At 36.4% G+C, this 23,953-nt stretch overlaps 1 protein-coding gene across 1 annotated transcript in view; it reads right to left on the bottom strand.

Annotated features, from left to right (window-relative positions):
* Nucleotides 1-23,953, bottom strand: part of THEMIS (thymocyte selection associated) — a 157,719-nt gene that overhangs the window by 77,420 nt on the left and 56,346 nt on the right. The window contains exons 3-4 of the mRNA XM_030853500.2: nt 23,039-23,497; nt 7,624-8,672 (exon numbers count right to left, since the gene is read on the bottom strand). Of these exons, the coding sequence (XP_030709360.1) occupies nt 7,624-8,672; nt 23,039-23,497 (1,508 nt within the window). The remainder of the gene's footprint in view (nt 1-7,623; nt 8,673-23,038; nt 23,498-23,953) is intronic.

Consider the following 23,953-nt stretch of genomic DNA (forward strand, 5'->3'; position numbering starts at 1 on the left):
CATATTAAAGTTAGAGTCTGGATGAAGTATAATGAAAAATAATTTAATGCTGTAAAAGGCTGGTTGAAAGTTTGCCCTCAAATAATGCATTTGTGTGAATGATTTCTTTCTCTATAAATTTTTTGAAAAAAATACTAATTTTTGGAAGCTTATCTTATGCATTCTTTCAGAACCATCTTACACTCATTTTCTATCTTAACATTTACACAGGAAATTTGGTTTGCAGAGCAAAGCATATGTTCTCATTTATGTAGGTCTGACATCAGTGATTAAAAGTCATGGTTGACTTGCAAGAAACGTATTTGCTCAAATATATAGCTTATGTCTTCTTAATTTATTTCGAGGCAAGGTTTTTATTCTAAAATAAATTCAGAACCGATAAGTATAGTAATGAAAAACTCAGATAAATCAGTTTTGGAAACTGCAAAACCAGTTGGAACTTACCTTCTCTAGCTTTCTCCAATTACTCTTTGGATTTTTAAAAAAATTTTAAAGAAAATGAAGGTAGTGAGCTCAAAAAACAGCAGTTAAATATCTAGTGAGCCCACACTCATCTCAAAGATTCTAGACACTAAAATCACTATAGGGATTATAGGAAGTTGGAAAGTCAAATGCCCTCCTTTCATACATACTGTGCAACGAACATTCCAAACTGCTGAGTCTTCTGTTATGGCTGCTCATTTCTAAACAGGTTATGGACATTTAAGAAAGTGAAAACTATTCTAACCTTTGTAAAGGCCAAAAATTAAATGTGAAATGATTTACTCCAAATTTCATTCAATGATTTTGCAAATCCACTGGAAAAATAAATACTTTTTAATTTACATTTTTTGTGGAGCCAAAAAGTAATACTAACACTGAAAATATAATAATCACATATTTGGTGGTATTTTAGTTCTTGACTCCAAAGATGGGAGAGAGAAGCAAGGAACAATATTAACTAATGTTTTTCATCAGCCCTTCCTCACTCCCCCAGTGAGAGCATTCTCAGTTGGTAAAAAGCTCAAAGACGGGTAAATTCTTGATTCATTCAAGTATTTCCAAGCAGGAGTGTATTTCAACCACCCCAGAATGGAAACAATGTTCTCTGGACAAAAGCTCTTTAGAGAAAATAAATTTTTTATAAGTTTGATAGCTTGTTCACTTAATGCTTGTAATTCCCTTAAAATCAGGCAATATTTTCTAATGTCTTACTTTAACCAATTATTTTTCATTTAAAACTTATCTAAACCATTCTTCGGCTATTCAGCTAGAAGTATTAAGGTAGTACATGTCATAACTAGAGTAAAAGTTTGAAAGTTCTGATTACCTTTCCACTTCCAAAAGCACAAAAAGAACTTATAAATATTCTGTGTTTCCCATTGGGCACAGATTTCTACCTGCAAGGTTTCAGTTGGAGCTTGAGTTTGGCTAATTTTCAACTCAGCACTTCCTTTATTTATCCTTTGCCTGTTTCTCCCATCTTTTTCATTTCTTCCTACTATAGCTGGCTGTTTACAAGCTAATGCCATTTACTAGACCACAAGCCACAGGCAATTCAAAAATCATGATGTAGTAATCTGCCTTAAGAACAGCTTAAATATCTGCTAAAGTATGCTAAAATTGTATCTCAAAGTTAAAATTTGTCTTTTTAAAGTAAGATCATAGATTCCCTTAACTTTCCTTGTTATTTGGATTTAAACCCCCAATTTTTTAAGTATGTCTATGTTTCACATTCTTTGCCTTTGGTCTTTGAAAATGGCTGAAATGTTAATTTTCTCTGTTCACAGGGAAACAGACTTTCAGCTTCTATGTTAGACCAAGAGGACACACCAAGAATAGACCGGCATCAGTCTTCAGAATTGCAAAGTTGGTAACAAATCCAAACATGCTTAATGTCTTTACACCACATCAGGTTAACAGAAACAAAAACAAATCACACCCTTTGGGACTATATGCTATAGACAACAAATGAGTGGATGTCTCTAAAGATCTAGATTTAGCCTAGGAGTGTGGGTATCTTTACCACTTTTCAGCCACTCTGTCACACCAGATCAGAAATGAGTCTTAGCACCCAGCAGCAGCTGCTGAAGTATTCTCTCTCTGCACTTTCCAGAAACTATTGCTTTCCTTCTGCCTTTTTCAGCTCTCACTCTAATTCTGGTACAAGGTTTGTTTTCTGCTCAATTCACAGTACCTTCCCATAACTGCCTCCCATGCTCTTTGCCTTAATGTCTCCCATGGGTGTTCTTCTCCGACAAAATCTAGAAATTCCAGCAGCAAAGTGGACACCTGGGCATTAAATGGTCAGAGTTAGTGAAATGCAAGATTTCTGGTCCCAGATGCAGTCTCCGAAGGAGTGGAATATCTCATCTTTCAACCAAAGGTTTGTTTTTCTATCTGGTTATAGACTTTTTCATGAGAATGCAGAAGTTACATTTCTCCTGTGTGGCACTCAGAAGTCATAGCCATATATATCCACGACAGGCAAAAACCCCAGCGAGAATATGCTCTTTCAAACTATCTGAAACTAATTCTGACACAGAAACAAACCACCAGGGAAGGAGTGTTTACCCCACAACATTGCTATTTAGAACAGAATTTTAGGCCCAGCCTCATTTATTTAGTCACTTTATAATATTGTTTTCATCTGATCAAGTATCAGAATGCACAAATCTTAAAGGTACTATTTTTACATTGTTATAAGCCTAAGAGGAAATTTGAAGGGTCTCTTGGTACATTCTCATCCCTTTTTTTTAGACTTCATACATTATTTTCCCAAACCGTTAACGAGCACATTTAAAAAACAAGAATAAAATCCCTCAATGTCAAACTTCATGGGCCTGGAAGTGTGCAGTCAATTCTGTTGAAATCCATCCCCCATCTCATCTGCCCCTGCTTATATCTAAACCACAATTCTCAAATTTCTACTACAGTTGTCTTTTTCTTATTTAGGTATTAGAGAACAGTTGACAATCTTACCTTGGAAAACAATTCTTTCTATTTATCCTAGTTCCAACAACCTGTCCTCAGATAGTCTTAATTTCTAAACTTCTTAGGTGAATGTGTAGGGCTCATAACCGACAATGGATACCTACTACAAGTGAATTTGTCTAACACTGAGTACATTTAGTTTCTTAATTAGACAGCCCGTACAACTATCCAGTTGTGAAATGCAAGAAATGATCTAGTAAAGCTAATGACACTAGGAAGACAAAAGTAAACTACATAATGAAGTATCTGATATTCTTCTCTACATATGTAATAAGGTATTTTAATAAGCTAAGTCAGTTTGAATAGTTAAACCCTGAATAACCGTCACAAATTGTTCTCTGAATTTAAAGCAATATTCCATATACAATCCAAAACCTTAGAGGCTGGTTTTCAGTGGCTGCTTCCTGCCTGCAAAGTGCTAAAAAAAAGCCTTATCCAACCACTTCAAACGCATACATAAATAGAAGAGCTTTAATGTAGATATCAGAAGAAATATAAAAGAAATATATAAAAGGATGACATTGTGATCATAAGAAATGGTTGGTTGCAAGACTTTTCGAGTACACTGTGCAGAAACTGACAGGGCATCTGTTTAAATTTCAAAAACGATCTACTAAGTGGAGTCCTACCTTCATGGTGAGAAAAATGGTTGAAAATAAGGAGGTCAGTAGGTCTGCACACAGGTAAATTATAGCATCCTCTGACATTTTGAACTGATTTCAGAGAAAATATAGCTCTTTATCGACCACACCAGAAATTATGAAACTTATCATAAACAAAGAATCATAGATTCTCAATCAATTGATAAACTTTTAACCAAGCAGGAACCTCCTGACACCATTACTGGCCTAGGGTTTCCTAGCTTCTGCTGAACCCTCTTCAGGGATAAGAAATAAGTTCCAACATATTACTCCAAAATTGTCCTCCCTTTCACTCTCAGCTAGTGTTGTAATGGAAAATAAGAATGCAATCTTTGCCACAAAATAGCTCTTTAAATGTATAAAATAACTAATATCATCTAGTACCAAGTCATTCAAGTTTAGACTCTCACTCAGTTCCCTAAACCATTTACAGAAGGAAATGGCTCCTGGACTTTTTAACATCTTAACAAACAACTCTTAATATCTTAACAAAGTTCAGGTAATCAACATTCTTTAGGAGTGGGACGCAGAGCTAGACACAAGAATCCATACAGGGCCTGAAAAATAAACAAGTAGTTCAGAATTATTAAGTTGATCTGGAATCCTACATGTATGAATTTAGTCAAAGATTGCATTTGTTTTCTTTTAGTAGCTGGAGATAATAGGAAATATATGTATTGGTCTCTGGCCCTGGTTCCTGGCACCGTGCTACTGAAGCCCTTGTAACTTCCTAAATGATAAGAGCACTAGGAACATCTTCTCTTTTAATATTTGGTCTTTGACCCCAGCTTCTAATACAGGGCTCCTAAATCTCCTGGAATTTCCTGGGTGATAGGAGTGTCTTTTGTTCTAACAAGGCGACTCTGGGTGGGCTCCCGGATGGCTCCTGGATTGGGGCTGGTCACCAGAAACACTAAGCCATAATTAGAAGCTTGGAATTTTCAGCCCCAATCCCCATTCTCCAGAGAGGGGAGAAGGACTGGAAAAGGAGTTAATAATCGATCATGCTTACATGAGGAAACTTCCATAAAATTCCCAGAAGTACACAGTTCAGAGAACTTTCAGGTTAGTGGACACATCCACACACCAGGGGGGTGGTGTATCCTAACTCTATGGGACAGAAGTTCCTGAGCTCTCGGGACCCTTCCAGACCTCACCCTTCAAGTCTCTTTATCTGACTGTTCATCTGTATTCTGTATCATATCCTTTAACTGGTAAACGTAAGTAGGTGTTTCCCTGAGTTCTGGGAGCCACTCTAGCAAATTAATGGAACCTGAGGAGGGGTCCTGGGGACCTCTGATTTGCAGCCAAGTCAGACAGAGGCTGTCGGTAACCTGAGGACCTACTACTTGCAATTGGCATCTGAAGTGGGGAGCAGTCGTGCGGGACTGAGCTCTTAACCTGTGGGACTGAGCTCTTAACCTGTGGGATCTGATGTTATCTCCAGGTAGATAGCGTCTGAATTGAGTTAAGTAACTGCAGGACACCCAACTGGTGTCAAAGAATCGCTTGCTGAGGGAAAATTTCCATGCATCTGGTGTCGGAGGTGTTGTGAGTGTGGCAGTAGTGTGAGAGTAAAGGAGAAACATAGGAGGAGGACTGAAGGTTTTTCCAAGCAGTAACCTAGATGAAACGTTGCTGTTTTGTGAGTTTCTCTAATAAAACGCGTAGATCATTTTCATTTGACATTCTTTCAAAGGGCATTTTAAATTTATTAAATTTATTGTTTTCTACAAATGGTTTCTTAGAAGTTTAGGATTTTTGATTTATTCCTTTCTGATTGTAATAGGCATCTACTTTTTTATATCTCCAGACCTTCACATACTGTTATTTGAGACATATTTCTATTATTTGAGACAACTAGTCCTTATTCCCTTCCCCACCAATCCTGGCTGTAGCTGGGGCAGCCAATGAATTGATTGAACCAAGAGATGGGCATGTGATCCAAAGTCCTTCCCTTTTTAAAAATTGGAACTAAACAAAGAGATTATGTTCTTCTCTAGTGATGAAACTACAAGATGCAGGAACTGTCAGAAGTAATGTCCAATGTGTGATGAAAAGGAAGACCCACTCTGTCTGTGTTCTAGATCCTGTTTCCAGTTGTCCCTGAAGCCTAGCTGTATACCCTGAGGTTCTCCAAGGGTACCTGAGCTACTACTTTCATTGAAAGGAAAAAGGGAAAAAGAGCCACTTTGCCGGCAAAACAAGTCCTAACTTAAATACAGATTTTTCTATCTAAAGTTTTTATTTATTCCTCCCTCCCAATTTTATGTCCTATGTTAGCTTTCTACTGTTGCTGTAACATAAACTTGGTGCCTTAAACAATATGAATTTATTGTCTTGGAGTTTTATAAGTCAGAAATTCAACAGGAGTCTCATTGACTAAAAGTAAGGTGTTAGCAGAGCTGTGCTCCTTTCTGGAGGCTCTAGGGAAGAAAGCTTCCTTGTCTTTCTAGCTACTAGAGACCATCTTCATTCCTTGGCTCAATGATCCTTTCCTCCATCTTCAAAGGTAGCAATGCTGCATCTCTTTAAAATTCTTCTGTAGTCACATCTTTCTCTGACCCTGACCTTAAGTGAGAAAGATATTTTAAGGACTCTTGTGATTAACTTGGACCTACCTGAATAAACCAGGATAATCTCATCTCAAGGTCCTTAATTTTAAGTACATGTGCAAAGTCTCTTTTACTAACCAATGTAGCATATTCACAGTTCTAGAGGCTTAGGTATAGACACCTTGGGTGGGGGTGAGAGGATGGGGGTAGAGGGATGGGACATTATTCTGCTTCCCACTAAAAATGACAACAGCACTCCATCTCTCACATCATTCAATTCAGTAATAAAAATATATTAAACAGGAGAAGTCAGGCACTCTGCATATTAATAGCAGCCTGTTAATCAACATTATTTGGAAACAGTTGTTTAGTTTAGTTTCAAAATGACTCCTTCAAAATTGATTTTTCTGGAAAGGAAATTTCTGCTGGTTTTATCTTTTCCTGAGATTGAGTTTGAAGATGTTTACTGGATTTCCCCAGCATACAATCAGAATTCAATCTTTGAAATGTAGAATTAAATGTATTTCCATACCCACATCCTTGAAGCCTGAGGCTGCTATCATTCCTGAGTATAGAGAGTAAACACAGCATCTCTCTTTGTTTTACTAATTGCTTTGTTTCCCCAAGCTGCTCGCACAACATCTGCCAGGGCAGAATGCACTATTTCCACACACCAGAGAACCACTGCCTGCCAGATAAACTACTTAAGCTCCGTGGTGTAAGGGCAAGTGCTTTCCAGGCACTCAGCAGGGAGTTTTCAAGAGGCAAAAACTTTAAGCAGAAATGAAGCTGAAACGCCTCCCCTCCCATCTTTAGAGTGGTTATGGAGTTGTGGATTCTGCGATGATCTCATACTGCCTGCAATTTTATTGATTTTGTTTTTCAATAGAACTGTTAAAGATGACAGTTCTCAGACAGGCAGAATGTGGGCAGATGCCCATGTTCTCACACAGTTCTGCCAAGATATTTTTACATCTTTCCACACATAAAACGAAATGAAGACATGTGTTATAGATGCATGCTCCTGGTACCCCCGCCCCCAGAAGAAGGGAGTTGATTGTGTGCTTGTTTCCTGGATGAAGTATTAAAACAACTCTACCTAGAAAAAAGTGAACAGCACTTCCAAAACAAAAGAGGTTTGCTTCTGAGGCACCTTATAAGCCATTCCTAATTACCAAAACACACTGAAACAGCAGTTTGTAATCATGTGTCATCCCTGCTAGTTCTAATTCCTAAACTTCTTGTCACATCTACTGGTTAAGCATCAAAATACAAAACGCTGTAACAGCTTAGGCTCTGTTGATGTTCAATCATCTACTGTGCACCAGAAAGGCTCATTTCAAACATGGCATGAAAGGAAGAAAAGTAAGCAAAAACCAGACTCAGAAGAGACTTGAAATAACTTGCCCCCAGAAAAACACCCAAGGGGAAAAACTGCAAAATCATAGCCTTACCTTGGGAGACTTGGGCAGACCCACTGTCTTTTCTTCTGCTAAGTTGAGCAGGCTTAACTTTGTTTCCTCCACGGAGGGATGTTTGGGAGGGCGAGGTGGGGGGTACGAGAAAGAGTTTTCATATCTCCGCATCATATAATACTGTTCTTCAGGGATCTCTTCAACCAGAGTCTTGACTAGAAATGATCCTGGATCCCCAGACAAATTATTAACTAACTGAACAGTCATATTCACGCGGCCAGCAGGAATTTCCCAGCACTCCTTGGGGTTGGCAAAGTCACTTATGAGTAGATAAGAGTCTGTGATAGCTTCCTCCAGCCGTAATCCTGGTGTAGCGGCCAAAATGTCTTCTTCAGTGAAAAGATCTCTCACAGAAACCTTCACATTGAAGGGCAAGTGGAACTGTGCACAGAGCTCAGAAATCTGGTACTGCTTCTTATCATGAATCACTTCTACAAAATCTCCTTCCATGTACAAAGGGAGCAGTGCTGCCTCATAGGATTTTTTGAGGATTTTTTCACAAGCCAGAACGTTCACCACTTTTTTGATCCCTTCACAGAGGACTTCCGTCGTCTGTGAGTGTTGCACTAGAAACTGGTCCCCGGCAGATACAGATGACAGCTCGTCATGGGGGGAATGAAAGGCTTTGGTGGCCACCACGTGGAGAGGCTCCTTTTCACTCTTTGCTATCCCAAGGTCATAGGGGGTTGGGAACTCCCGAGGTCGCCGCTTGAATTTGCCTTTATAGCTAGGGGGAATCAAGAAGTGTCTTTTAGGAAAATTGCTTCTAATTTCTGAAGCTAAGATCCTTGATGCCTGGCACTTTTTGTGGATCACAATGGTTTTCCCAGGTTGTAAAACGTTTCTGGGTAGCTGGTTTCCTTGGGGCGCTTCTATGACTTCAGCCACTACGGGGAACTCTTTACTGGTCATTTCAAAAAGATCTTGTGTAGATAACAGCTGAAGAAACCAGTTGGAATCATAACTGTCTGTAATGTCTTTGACTTCAACATCTAGACTGGGGAGGATACGGACTATATCCTTTCTAACTGGAAAACAAAAAGACATTTTGTGTATCAAAATGTTGCTCTGAAGTAGTATTAAAATCACTCCAGGGGTACCATAAATAAATTTCATTAAAAAAAATCTCAGATGCTCATGATATAACATTTCTTATGTATGACTTTCCTTTTTTAAATTTAAAAATGAAATAGATGGTAAATAAAAACAATACCCATAAATCTGCCTGATTTTAGAAATAGACATTAACCAGTATCTTGGAGCCCCACAAACCTCACCAAAATCACATCCTCCTCACTGCAACCTAAGAGTAATCATTCTCCTGATTTTGGTGTTAACCATTCCCTTGCTTTTCTTTGTAGTTTTATCACACATAACATACATGAATATATGTGCACGTGTTTAAATGTATATGTGTGTGTTTTTCCAGAAAATTTATTATATCATTTTAGGTCATGCTTTTGAGGTCCAGATATTGTACATAAAATTATCTTAGAAGAAAGTTTGGGTACTCCAAGTAAGACTCTTCCTGCATAAGGCCCAAGACACATTCTATATACAAATTCTATCCTGTGGGATATAACCGTATTGCAAAATCTTGGGATATAAAGTACTCAAGATTAATATATGGAAATGGATATCAAAATGCAGTCTTTTTCCAATGTGAAAACTATTTCTTTCTCTGCTGGTGCTATATTAACATCTAGTTAGAAAAGGAGTGGCATAGGATGGGTTACAGTCAAAGGAGCCACTCAGGAGCCCTAGATTTGCTGGTAGAGTGCTTACCAATGTATTCTTTGCCTAATGTGTCCCTGGGGACTAATGAATCTCTGTATTCTTTCCAAGAGCCCACTGTCTCAGAAGTCTTTCTTTGAGACTACAGAGACACTTAAAATATTGTCCTGAAATCCTCTGCTCTCCATATACTGTCCCACATAGTATCCTTATAAATGGTCTTGCATTTAAAAATAAAGTTATATGTTAATATCAACAGGATTTTATAATGGTTTATATTTTCTTGACATTTTCCTAACACTTAATGTTTTATAGCCTTTTCACAATCTACCATCGTTTCCCAGTACATCTAGCCACCCGTCTGTCAATATTCTTTCTTCCCTGTATGCTTTTGAAAATTAATAATTTGGAAGATTTAGAAGACAGAATGTTTCTCTTACAAAACATTACCTATATTATTACATTTTATATTACTGTTTATGCAGCCTCTGAAAACTATAATTTGTGTCATATTACTTGCACATGCTGTGTAACAGAGTTCCCAAAAACACAGTATGAAATTGCATTATTTTATTCTCTTGAACATAAAATAGAGAAAAGAAAAAAACCGACGGTTGCCTATAGGCTGAAGTTCAATAAAAATTATAAAGATTCTCCATTAAAAAAAGAACGGAGGGGGAACGCTAAAAAAAAAACCTTTACCAGTTCATTTTATAAAGTTTAGCAAACCCAAACCTTTGAGATTGTTGCCACAGGTTTCCCTGAACCCCAAGGTAATTTTAGAAACTTTAAAATCACACTTATTTGAATCAAAAGGAACGGTGTTTAAGAATTGTAGAGCTAGGACTAGACGGGTTCATAGACTCAGAACATTTCTCAAGTTGAGGGAACAACTTGACACTGGTAGAATAGATGCCATTAAGGACTTTCTGAGGGCTTTAAATTGACCATAGGGACCCTAATGCAAGCTAGATCCCAGTCTGTATTTCGGTACAATGGGTACGGTGGGGAAAGAATTGTCTTAATAACTTAGGACAACTTTATTGCCAGAGAAAGCCTCCGGGCCAGGCTATCTAACTTCTGTTAAATTTTTATGTACCCAATTCCTGACCTATCTTCAGTACTTCTATACCAAATTCACTGAAGATGTGCTAGCCTATCTCATCCTACTTGATATATCAGCAGCATTTGACAGAGTACATTAGACTCTTTGCTAGAGTTACCTCACTTATTTCCTTCTTATCTTATAATTCTTCTCAACTTTTTTTCTGGTTTCTTCTCCTCTACATACCACCCACTCCCCCCCACACACACCTTTTAATGTTTCTTCGTTCTCCTCCTTTCTCTGTCCACACTCACACCCACATGATCTTACACAGTCTCATGTTTTTAAGTACCATCTGTATGCTGATGACTCCCCAACATGTATCTCCAGCTAAATAATTCTGCACTCCAGATAACTATTTAAGATCTCCACTTGGCTATCTAATAGACGTCTCAAAGTTAACATGCTTAAACTGAAATTCTGATCTTCTCAACCCAAACCTAATCTATCTGTTGCTCATTCTCCTTGTTTGGTGCAGAAATCTGAGACATCCATAGCTTCTCTCTCTGTTTTCCTAACACTCAACATCCATTACCTCAGAACTACTCTGATCTAAGCTACATTATTTCTTGCCTGGTTTATTGCAGTGGCTTCCTAAAGAGTCTTCTTACAGTCAAATCTTTCCAGGGAAGCCAGACAGTCTTTTTAAATGTTAAATTGATCATATCTTTCTCCTGTTCATAGCCCCACAGTGGCAGTCCTTTTCACTTCAGTAAAAGTGAAAGCCCTTACCGAGGTCCTAGGTACCACGTTGATCTCATCTGCCACTGGGTTGCCTCATTCTAATTTACTGCTCCCTCCATGACCTCCTTGCTGTTAATCAGGTTTTCAAAAAACCTGTTTCGGGCTTCCCTGGTGGCGCAGTGGTTGAGAGTCCACCTGCCGATACAGGGGACACGGGTACGTGCCCTGGTCCAGGAAGACCCTGCATGCCGCGGAGCGGCTGGGCCCGTGAGCCATGGACGCTGAGCCTGTGCATCCGGAGCCTGTGCTCCGCAACGGGAGAGGCCACAACAGTGAGAGGCCTGCGTACCGCAAAAAAAAAAAAAATCTTCCAACAAACAAAAGTCCAGGACCAGATGGCTTCACAGGTGAATTCTATCAAACATTTAGAGAAGAGCTAAGACTCATCCTTCTCAAACTCTTCTAAAAAATTGCAGAGGAAGGAATACTCCCAAACTCATTCTATGAAGCCACCATCACCCTGATACCAAAACCAGACAAAGATACTACAAAAAAAGAAAATTACAGACCAATATCACTGATGAATATAGATGCAAAAATCCTCAACAAAATACTAGTAAACAGAATCCAACAACATATTAAAAGGATCATACACCATAATCAAGTGGGATTTATCCCAGGGATGCAAGGATTCTTCAATATACATAAATCAATCAATGCGATAAACCATATCAACAAATTGAAGTATAAAAGCCATATGATCATCTCAATAGATGCAGAAAAAGCTTTTGACAAAATTCAACACCCATTTATGATAGAAACTCCCAGAAAGTGGGCATAGAGGGAACCTACTCAACATAATGAAGGCCATATATGACAAACCCACAGCAAACATCATTCTCAATGGTGAAAAGCTGAAAGCATTTCGACTAAGATCAGGAAAAAAACAAGGATGTCCACTCTCACCACTGTTATTCAACGTAGTTTTGGAAGTCCTAGCCACGGCAATCAGAGAAGAAAAAGAAATAAAAGGAATACAAATTGGAAAAGAAGAAGTAAAGCTGTCACTGTTTGCAGATGACATGATACTGTACATTGAGAATCCTAAAGATGCCACCAGAAAACTACTAGAGCTAATCAATGAATTTGGTAAAGTTGCAGGATACAAAATTAATGCACAGAAATCTCTTGCATCCCTATACACTAATGATGAAAAATCTGAAAGAGAAATTAAGGAAACACTCTCATTTACCATTGTAACAAAAAGAATAAAATACCGAGGAATAAACCTACCTAGGGAGACAAAAGACCTGTATGCAGAAAACTATAAGACACTGATGAAAGAAATTAAAGATGATACCAACAGATGGAGAGATATACCATGTTCTTGGATTGGAAGAATCAATATTGTGAAAATGACTATACTACCCAAAGCAATCTACAGATTCAATGCAATCCCTATCAAATTACCAATGGCATTTTTTACGCAACTAGAACAAAAAAATCTTAAAATTTTTATGGAGACACAAAAGACTCCGAATAGCTACAGCAGTCTTGAGGGAAAAAAACGGAGCTGGAGGAATCAGACTCCCTTACTTCAGACTATACTACAAAGCTACAGTAATCTAGACAATATGGTACTGGCACAAAAGGAGAAACATAGATCAATGGAACAAGATAGAAAGCCCAGAGATAAACCCACGCACCTATGGTCAACTAATATATGACAAAGGAGGCAAGGATATACAATGGAGAAAAGACAGTCTCTTCAATAAGTGTTTCTGGGAAAACTGGACAGCTACATGTAAAAGAATGGAATTAGAACACTCCCTAACACTATACACAAAAATTAACTCAAAATGGATTAGAGACCTAAATGTAAGACCAGACACTATAAAACTCTTAGAGGAAAACATAGGAAAAACACTCTTTGACATAAATCACAGCAAGATCTTTTTTGATCCACCTCCTAGAGTAATGGAAATAAAAATAAACAAACGGGACCTAATGAAACTTAAAAGCTTTTGCACAGCAAATGAAACCATAAACAAGACGAAAAGATAACCCTCAGAATGGGAGAAAATATTTGCAAATGAATCAACAGACAAAGGATTAATCTCCAAAATATATAAACAGCTCATGCAGCTCAATATTAAAAAAAACCAACCCAATCCAAAAGTGGGCAGAAAACCTAAATAGACATTTCTCCAGAGAAGACATACAGATGGCCAAGAAGCACATGAAAAGCTGCTCAACATCACTAATTATTAGAGAAATGCAAATCAAAACTACAATGAGGTATCACCTCACACCAGTTCGAATGGGCATCATCAGAAAATCTACAAACAACAAATGCTGGAGAGGGTGTGGAGAAAAGGGAACCCTCTTGCACTGTTGGTGGGAATGTAAATTGATACAGCCACTATGGAGAACAGTACAGAGGTTCCTTAAAAAACTAAAAATAGAATTACTATATGATCCAGCAATCCCACTACCGGGCATATATCCTGAGAAAACCATAATTCAAAAACACACATGCCCCCCAATGTTCACTGCAGCACTCTTTACAATAGCCAGGTCATGGAAGCAACCTAAATGCCCATCAACGGATGAATGGATAAAGAAAATGTAGTACATATATACAATGGAATATTACTCAGCCATAAAGAGGAATGAAATTGGGTCATTTGTTGAGACGTGGATGGATCTAGAGACTGTCATACAGAGTGAAGTAAGCCAGAAAGAGAAAAACAAATATCGTATATTAACGCATATATGTGGAACCTAGAAAAATGGTACAGATGAACTGGTCTGCAGAGCAGAAATTGAGACACAGATGTAGAGAACAAACGAATGGACCCCAAGGGGGAAATGCGGCGGGGTGGTGGTGGTGGTGGTGTGATGAATTGGGCGATTGGGGTTGACATGTATACACTGATGTGTATAAAACTGGTGACTAATAAGGACCTGCTGTATAAAAAAAAATAAAATAAATTTTTCAAAAATTAAAAAGTTACCTAGAATTTGGAAATGACATACTTAAGTTTTCAAACTGAAACAGGCTTAATTAATTTTTATGGCAAATTTCATTATATCTAAGTATGTGTCTAAAAGAAAGATAAATCAACATTTTTTGTTTTCTTATAAAGAAGTTAATTATATAAAAATATTTTTTAAAAATAAGAGGGGAGATAAAACATTACAATCTTTATCATCTTTAGACTACCACTGCTTACATTTTGGTATATCCAGTGTGAGGGTGTGTGTGTGTGTGTGTGTGTGTGTGTGTGTATTATACATTATTAAACAAGCATTTTTATCTTACAAGTAATCCTCCCTCCCACCACCAGAAATGAAAATGGTTATAGAAAATGAGCTAAATTAGAAAATTTCCCAAAAAAAGTTATCTTGACTTCAAATTGATAAAGAGATAAGAAGACAGCAACTCGGAGAATGAGAGACATTCCTGATGGTGTTTATTACAAGTTTTTCAGTTTCAAACTAATCTAAAGTAAAAACAGCATATATTCATGCAACATTAGTTTACACTTCCCAAATTTTCTTCCTGGGTAAACATGAATTGTTCTGGTTTGGGTAAGTTTTCTGTTTTTCCAAAGGGAGCTCTTGTGAAAAAGATTTCCATTCCATCTTCTCTAAAAAGGTAGCATTGCTTTCTTCTCTCTGCTTCTGAGTCATTTCATTAAACATTGTCTTTCTGCCTATTCTTTCAGGGAAAGTCCCTGTACAGTTAGGGTTAATGTTAATCATAATGTGATGCTTTTCTGCATTTCCCAATGCAACAACTCTTTTAGCCAAGTGTGAATTTGGGGGACCCCACTAAAAATTATCTTTAAAGAGAAAATAAAGGTATACATTTAAGCTTGGTTAATGTTAGGCAATGCATGTTTCCTTGAAGAGCTAATACTCAATTCTGGAATACTCTTTGTCTCAACTCAGCATTCAAGGACCTATCCTTTGCAATTAGGCCTGAATTAGCAGTACATGGTAGGAAATCTACTGAGACAATCTTATTCAAGTCTTGAAGCAAGATGGTTGTTTCTACATATTTTTTTCTTAACAAATTTTGTAAATTCTAGCCTGCAGTTTTTCTCAATTTCTAGTTTCTCCTATATTATTATTATTAAACAATTCATGTATTTTTTGCAAATTTTCACTTTCTAAGTTTGATTTTTTAATTTACTTTCCAAGACTATAGTTATTTTTCTCTAAAGTGCTTTCATAAATTTTGTCTCCAGCTCTCATTTATTCTGTGAATTGTTTTGTTTACATTTTTGCATCACATCATACTCTTCATTATACAATGATTATTCAATGCACTAATAATTTCTGAACTTGCCTCATTCCAGACTTTTAAATTAAAATTTGCTTTATAGTTCATCTATTTGGTCTCAATTTTCTTTACAAATATTCTGTGAATTAATTTTTTTCCATTTATTCAGTTTCATTTCAACTTAAGAGAAGCTATACAGTGAATTTCCATTTTGTTGGGTGGTCCTCCTCTGGTTCTACTTCTGTTTGTATTTATAAATAGATAAAGTTCCTTTTGGATCACTCTCCAACATTTGTAGCAGAAAAAAAATCATCAGGACTTTCCTTGAACAGCCTTGCATTTGATATGGCTTTATTTGTAACACTACTCTGTCTTTTACATTTTCATTTAGTTTATAAAAGCTAACAAAAGTGAAGAGCCATTTTCTTATACTGAATGATACAACTAACATGTTTTCTTCATTGATGTGTCAACTTGACTGGCCTGTTGTAGCCAGCTATTTAATCAAACACTGATCTAGGTGTTGCCATGAAGGTATCTTGTAGACGTGGTTACCATCCAAATAACCTGACTTTAAGTAAAGGATGTTATACTCAATATGTGGATAAGCCTCATCCAATCAGCTGAAGGTCTAAAGAGCAAAAACAGAAGTTTCCCAGAGAAGAAGAAATTCTGCCTCAAGACTGCAGCATAAACTTCTGCCTGAGTTTCCAGCTTGTCAGCTAGTCCTATAGATGTAGAACTTATTAGCCCCCATAATTACATTAGCCAAGACCTTAAAATTAATTAAATAACTAATTAATATATAATCATGTATAGATAATATAATACAATTATATATAATATCAATTTATATAATATTATATACTTTTTCTCTGGAGAACCCTGAATGATCAATCGTTAATTATTGGTAGTTTAAGAATAAATAAATAAATATATGTATATACATATATATACACACATATATAGTAAAAACTGTACTTTGCTTGCTGTTTGACGTTTTTATTAGCAGTAAGATTTCTGCCTAAAGGAAGAAAATGAAATGGAAGCTGGCTAGAGCATCCACGGGTTCTAAAGATCATGTTATGTCACAGTACTTTCAGGGAAACATTAGGAAAAACATCACTAATAAAAATTGAACCCATTATATAAATATAAGTGATATCAATTTTGGTGCCAAAAAGTGAATATTCATTCTCCTTAGCTATTAAGTTCATAAATATGTCATTGTAACAAATCAAATCTGGATATGGTGGGTGAGAAAACCTTCTTGATACCTAAATAGGAACTTTGTACTGTACAACATATATAGACAGAAGCAATTATTTTAGTTGTTTCATTCATTCATTCATGTATTTAATTTATTGAATAATGAACATTTACTTTATCTCAAGCATTGAGAAGATAAAAAGAAATACATAAGAAATTGACTCAGATGCTTCCATAAATTACTAAAAATTATGTTGTGTTAAAAAAATTAAGTTTATAAATTACACTTATCACTTAGTAATATTAGCAACCAGTCCTTTCAGGGTTATACTAGGTCCAGGAAAAACTCTGGCCTAGGACCAATTTAAGTAAGTAGTGAGGTTTATGGGTAAAATATGTTGCTTTTCAACTCTTTCTTCCCTCAAATTTGCCATAGGGTAAAAAGGAGAAAAAGAAAGAAAAAGTTTCAATGAATCTAAAAGATGTCTGCAATCCTTAAACTAGATAAAGACTGAACTCAGATGGAAGAACGGTCAATGATTCGGTAGAATAGAAAAAGGAAAGCCTATGTGCCTAAGGAGTTTGAGTCCAGTGAAAAGTCAGCCTTTTTTGCCCCACACAACTCCCCAAAAGTTTTCGAATTGGAGGCATAAAGCCCCTCTGAAGGTGGAGGAGAAGGTAGAGGACAAACAAGGGATTATGTGAATGTTTGAAGCATGGTTAAACCCAGGTCTTCAGCTTTAATTTGGGGAAGACAGGTGAGAGCCCCTTCCACCTCTCTCTCTGCAGGAAACAGTATAGGGTCATAGAATCTGGAAAGTAGGCATAGGTGAGCAGGGGAGAAGCATGGAACTGAAAGCAAAGAAGGGAACTCTAAATCTATGGGGGAACAGTGAAAGCCTCAGCAACTTCTCCACTCAGTTACAAGAGTTTCATAACCCCCAGGAGGTATCAAGAAGATTCTTTTCAGATGAAATTGAACAAGTCCTGGAGGAAAGACTCACAGGATCTGAATTTGGGGAATTCTCCAATGAAAAAGCCAACAAAATGAAACCTAAAATTCATAAAACAAAGAGCTTGTATATCAATAGGGGCTCACTTGTAAATTAAATTAAAAATGTGTCTAACACGTAAATATGAACAAATGGGAAATAACCACCAAGAATTTGAGGAAAACATTTAACAAGAATGACAGACTAAAACTTTAAAAAAGGCCAAAAGAGGCAGATAAAATGTAAGGAACAGTAGAAAACTTTAAGAAATAGTAGTATATTCTCAGAGAGATAAGATATTGAGTCCTTATAACAAGAACATGTTAACAGTTAAAAAATGGTATAAGAAATAACTCTTAGAAATTAAAAATATGATAGCTGAAATTAAAAATTCATTAAAACAGTTGGAAACGTAGTTAAGAAATTTTCCCTGAAGGTAAACCAAAGACAAAGAGACATAAAATAAAGAAAATAGTTCTACATTAGTATGGGGGCTTCAACATGAGATTAGAAGTTACAGAAGGAGAGAAGAGAAAAAACAGTTGAAAGGCAATTATCAAAGAATTTATCCTAGAAATGAAGGACCTGAATTTCCAACCTGAAAACTTTCCTCACAATGAAAGAACAGACCTACCACAAAGCACATTACTGTGAAACTTCTGAATACCATGTAATCTCTCAAAGGCAATATTGGAAACAATAAGTTATTTGAGTCCAGAAATTGCTAGTAAACACAGAAGCAAGTCAAAGAGTAACCACCAGGATGGCGTTAAATCGAAGCCCCAGGACAACACTGTAATGGACTAAATGTTTGTGTCCCCTAATATTCATATGTTGAAACTCAACTTCATAATGTGAGGGGGTCAGGAGGTGGCATCTTTGGGAGGTGGTAAGAATTAGATGAGGTCATGAGGATGGAGCCCTCATCAGTGAGATCAGAGGCCTTATAAAAGTCACCAGAGGCTTTGCTTCCCCTCTCTGCTCTCTGTGTAAGGATACTGTAAGGATAAGGATACTGTAAGTCCGCAATCTGCAACCTGGAAGAGTTTCCTCACCAGAATTCCACAGTGCTGGCACCCTAATCTCAGACTTCCAGCCTCTAGAACTGTAAGAAATAAATTTCTGTTGCTTATAAGCCACCCAGTTTATTGTATTTTTATAATAGTATCCCAAGCTAAGATAAGCACCTATGTATTAGTTCTAGAGAGCCACCAATACAGACTGGAGCATGAGGTTGGAGGGTTCCAGGAGGAATACTTCAGGATAAAAAAAATAACAGAAGAGGTAGATCCCTGACAGTTTGGGCTCTGGAAAATTGCAATGAATGGCTTTTTTTGTTTTCTTTTACAAAGATGTTAGAAAATACTTCAAGACTTAGGAGAGGATTGAAGAAAACTAAGAAATGAAATAGTAAGGTCATTATTACAGAAAAATAAAGCTATACAAAAATGGAATTATGGTCATTATCTACCACTTGATTCAGCAATGAACTGTCACAATAAACTGCAAATGCTTAACCATAACTTATCATATACTGAGAGAATGGGGAAAGGGAAGAGGAAGTAGGAATATAAGACCATTAAATCTTCATCACCACACATGGAAGTCAGTAGTTGCTGTCTAAAACTGATCACTTGAAAAATAGCAGTATCCGTATATTATTGGAAATGTGAATGGATATATAAGAAAGCAGGAGTGAAATATTTAAAGGAGTTACCTCAGAGTAGCAGAATGTGGGGGAAATTTGGGAATGGTCAAGGGCACAAGGTTTGTTGGTAACTTTGTCTTTTTACTACTTTTTGACACTTTTCACTTTGATAAAAATGGAAATTATTTTTGAAAATACATGAGAGAAAGACAAAGTCTCAGAACACTAAAAGATCAATGTATTCTTTTCTTCTATTCATTTGTCACCTATTATACAATATTCAGATACTGCCTTTCTGATATCATCATTCTGCTTGTGTGATTTCAGCCCTCTGTTTATAAATGAATTATGTCATATACTTGAGCAGAAACTTTTTCCCAAATTTGGATGGCATTAAGTTTTTCTCCTAAAGCAAAACGTAACTTTCCAACTCTTAAAATTTCCACAAGTAAAGAACTACTTATCAATCAATACACCAGAACATAACTCCATTAAAAAGTTTTAAAATCAAGATTTTTTTGAAGCTGCTTTAAACGGCTGGCTCCATTTTTCATTTGCAAATATTATGCATTCCATTTGTTAAACTAATATGAATTTTATCTTCCTGTTAAAGACACAAACAGAGTTTGCTAATGACTTATATGAAACCAGTAGTTAGAGGTCTTGGATGGTTATTTATACCTCTTTTCCAAAGAGAGTTAGTTTTAAAAAAATCATTAAATGTAGGGTAAGGGTTAGAGGGGGTTGGCCTGTGACCAAGAGTTCCCAGAAACAAATATTCCATTTAAACACTTTGTGCTACATTTCTTTTTTACAAAGTCTAAATTTTCCCATTAGTAACATTAAAAACTAGTACTAGGAGTAGAATATCTTATATTTCCTCTTTTCTCTATTTACTTGCTATGTTCTCTTTTCCACAAATCAGTATTTCATAGCTTCCTACAGTTCTCAGTCTTTTCCATCTTGCTTTTCCCCCTAAGGTTTCTCTAAAATCTCCTACCCCTGACAGACCTATTCTTTTTCTTGTCACTTTAGAAAAGAAGGACTCAAGTCAAGAGGAGTTTGAACTGTGCCTGACACTCAAAGTCACTGGAAAACAACTTAGCAGGCAACGTGCCCTTGACTTCAAGGCAAGTTTGAATCTTCAATATAAGAAAGAATCATGTAAAACAAGACCACAATTGATTAAAAAACAGTTTACATTTATATTTAGAAGAAAAATGCCTATAACAACAATAATTTTTTAAATTTGACTTTTTGTGTTGGACACCCATCCTCTATTTTCAGGAAATATTCTGTAGTCAGTATACATGCAAAGCAGTCTCATACAGTATCTGTCCTGAAATTGCTATACAATGAGAACTAATGTTTAAAATAATCCTTAAGAAATTAAAGGTCCAAAATAATTAAAATCAAAATTCAATTTTAATATCATTAAAGAATGGAAATTGGACTAAAACATTTGGGGAAGGATTTTACTTCATCTAAAGGCTTTCTTCTGGGACCTTAGCTAACATGAAACCATATTTAAGTCCATCTAAACACTTCTGTTAATATCCCTTGCTCTTCTGTCAATGTTTATATGTAATAAACTGCACCACCATTCAACCAGCAGATCAAGTCAGAAGCCTGGGAATCAGGTTAACGTCTTTCCCCTTCCAATAGACCTTCAGATCTGGCTAGCTGTACTTCTGAAATACCCATTAAGAAGAGCTGTCCCTATCACTATTGTATTAACCCCCCAGTACTCTGCCACAGAACCAGTGGCCTCACTACAATTCTCCCACCTTGTTTCTCCAGTTGAAAAACCATTATTAATTTGCTCTTTGGACAAATATTAACCCCTTAACATATATTTCAAGATCCTCCATGACTGATTCCACTACCCCATTGCATGTTTTGATATCTGTCTCAGCCTGCCTTCTCCTCTCTTTTCTCACACCAGGTGCACTGGAACCACAGTCTCTTGCTTACCTGCTTTCCTGCTTTCCTGCTTCCTCCAATGTTGACCCCTCTCTCTCAGCCTGCCCATCTCCTATTCACCCTTCAGATCTTAGTTTAAATGTAATTTCCTCAGTGAAGGCCTTCGTGATCTCTAACCTAAATTCATTAAATGCTGTAACCATCTTGTTCATGTGCTTAGGTTCTGGGTTCGCCTTCATTTGCATCTGCATGATAGGAGATGCCAATGGTTTTAGAAAAATAACAAAATTTAAAATGAGAAAATGCTATCCATTATTTAGGAAAACTCAGTTATCAATTTTGATTGTACATTTTGGGAAAACTGACAAAACACTAATGTGAGGTCTAAACTTTGCTGCAACTTCAATATTTTGTCAACTTAAAAAAATAATCATGCTGTGGCCTCAATTTTTTGTAGTACAAAAAGAAAATCACTACTTGAGTGGAATTCCTTACCTACACCTTTTGCTCAAATGAATTAATTGATTTCTGGTTAAATATATGTATGTAACAAAATTTAACATAGCTCTAAAACCTACTCAAAAGGCATGTCAAGTTTTTCACAATTGCATGTGACCAACAATATTAATGGGAGCAGAGATAAATAGAATTTGAGATATCCAAGGGGTACTCTTTGACCAAACATTTTTACATATTGCTTTTTTTCCTCGGGTGTATTACATATAGTATCTTAATAGAACCTTATTTCATTCTCAAAACAACTCCAAGTCATAGACAAAAGGGATATCATCATCCCCTTTGTATAGACGCAGTTTACATGGCTCACCCAAAGCTACCACCTGTTAAGTTATTGACCAGAGTTAGAATCCAGGACTTTTTATTGCAAATACAGAACTCTTTGTTCCATACTTGTTATGCTTATGTGCCATAATCTTAAAAAGTCAAGGTGTTAATTTCTTTAGGATTACAGTGCTCTCTCCAGCTATTCTTATTTTAAAATGCAAAAATCTTATGAAGATTACATATTAAAATACACTTATGTGGGAAGAGGCAAAGGGGGAGGATCAGGATAGGGGTATGGGATTAAGTTATACAAAGTACTATGTATAAGATAGATAAGCAACAAGGATATATTGTACAGCACAGGGAAATATAGCCATTTTTGTAATAATTCTAAAGGGAGTATAATGTATAAAAATATTGAATCACTATGCTGTACACCTGAAACTAATATAATATTGTAAAACAACTATATTTCAATAGAATCCTTTTAAACCCACACTTATGTGTGAATTAATTTGTCATATTATTTTCCCTTAAGTCAGAAGGACTCCAAGCTAATAGGAGGATTTATGACCAATGAGGGATGGCTGAAAAAAAAAAAAAGAAAAAAGGCTCTCACAAAAATAGGAGTAAGGGACACATAAAGAAACTTTATGTGTCTTACCTCTTTTTTGACCACCTCCATACAAGAAAGCTTCTTTCTAGTCAATTAATTTTCTATTCTAAAAAGTAGCTCTTTTCTGATCCTGTTTAACTGGCAGTGATAAAAATAAATATTTTAATCTGTCTGTACCTGACAATTACAGCATTTTACATTTGGATAACACCACACAATTTAAAATATTTGCTTACATACATTACTGAATTTGAGTCTTCATGATTTGCTTATTTATAGATGAGAATCTGACTCTCAGTGGGCTTAATGGGCAAGTTAGGGACAGAGTCCCATTCTTTAGACTAAAGCTTTTCTCTTTCCCAAACCCCACAATCATGTTCATAAAGCATCATTCTCAGGGGATACTTACATTTCATCACACCTTGAATTTCATAAACAGGCTTGAGAATCACAGCACCATAAAAACCTTTAGGGAATGGATTTGTTAAGTCCCACTTATTTGAAAAGTCTGTAAGTTTCACAGTTCGTGTTCTGTTCTTGGGGATCTTCCATTGGACAATTTCCTTTAGGGTATAAATATGTTCATCATCACATTCATAGAACTCTCCTTCTTGTGACAAAGGCAAAGTAAATGAGTGATTTTGATGATTCCTTAGCACACCACAGTTCACCATTATTTCTCCATTGATCTCTTCGACTGAGCTGAGCATGATTTGCTCACCTTGCTTTATGATGAGATTCTCTAGTTTTATACCCTTCTGATGATAGAAGCAAGGATGCCCCAGTCTACTTGGTCCAATACGGATGGCTCTTGTAATTTCTTCCATAGTGAGGTATGGAGTTTTATCAGCCACAATCTTAAAAAGACCTGAGAACAGAATTCTATGAATTAGAAAGTTCTCATAAGAAAATCACAGCGAGAGAGTTATAAAACAAGTAAAACGTAGCATTTAAAAGTAATGTACCTTTTTCAAGATTAGAGATATTTGTTTTAATCTTGAATTCTTCTAGGTAAAATCTTAATGTATTTTCTGTAGGTTACTGGATTGTCAGATCCAGACAGGCCACATAGATGGAAAGGGGGAAATAGCGTGAGATAGAAAAGGCCCACTTCTTGGAAATGCAATCTGCATGAGATACTGGCTATCTCCCAACCACATGTGTGATCTTGAGCAGGGCATTTAATCTCTCAAGATCGCATTTTTAACTTTCAAAATGAAAGGATTGGATCAATACTTACATATATATTCTCTGGAAACATCAAAATTAAAAGATATTCCAGAAGGAAACTGTTTCATGGTCAAATTAACGATTACAAAGATAT

The sequence above is a fragment of the Globicephala melas genome, chromosome 14, assembly GCF_963455315.2.
Source record: "Globicephala melas chromosome 14, mGloMel1.2, whole genome shotgun sequence".
NCBI lineage: Eukaryota > Metazoa > Chordata > Mammalia > Artiodactyla > Delphinidae > Globicephala > Globicephala melas.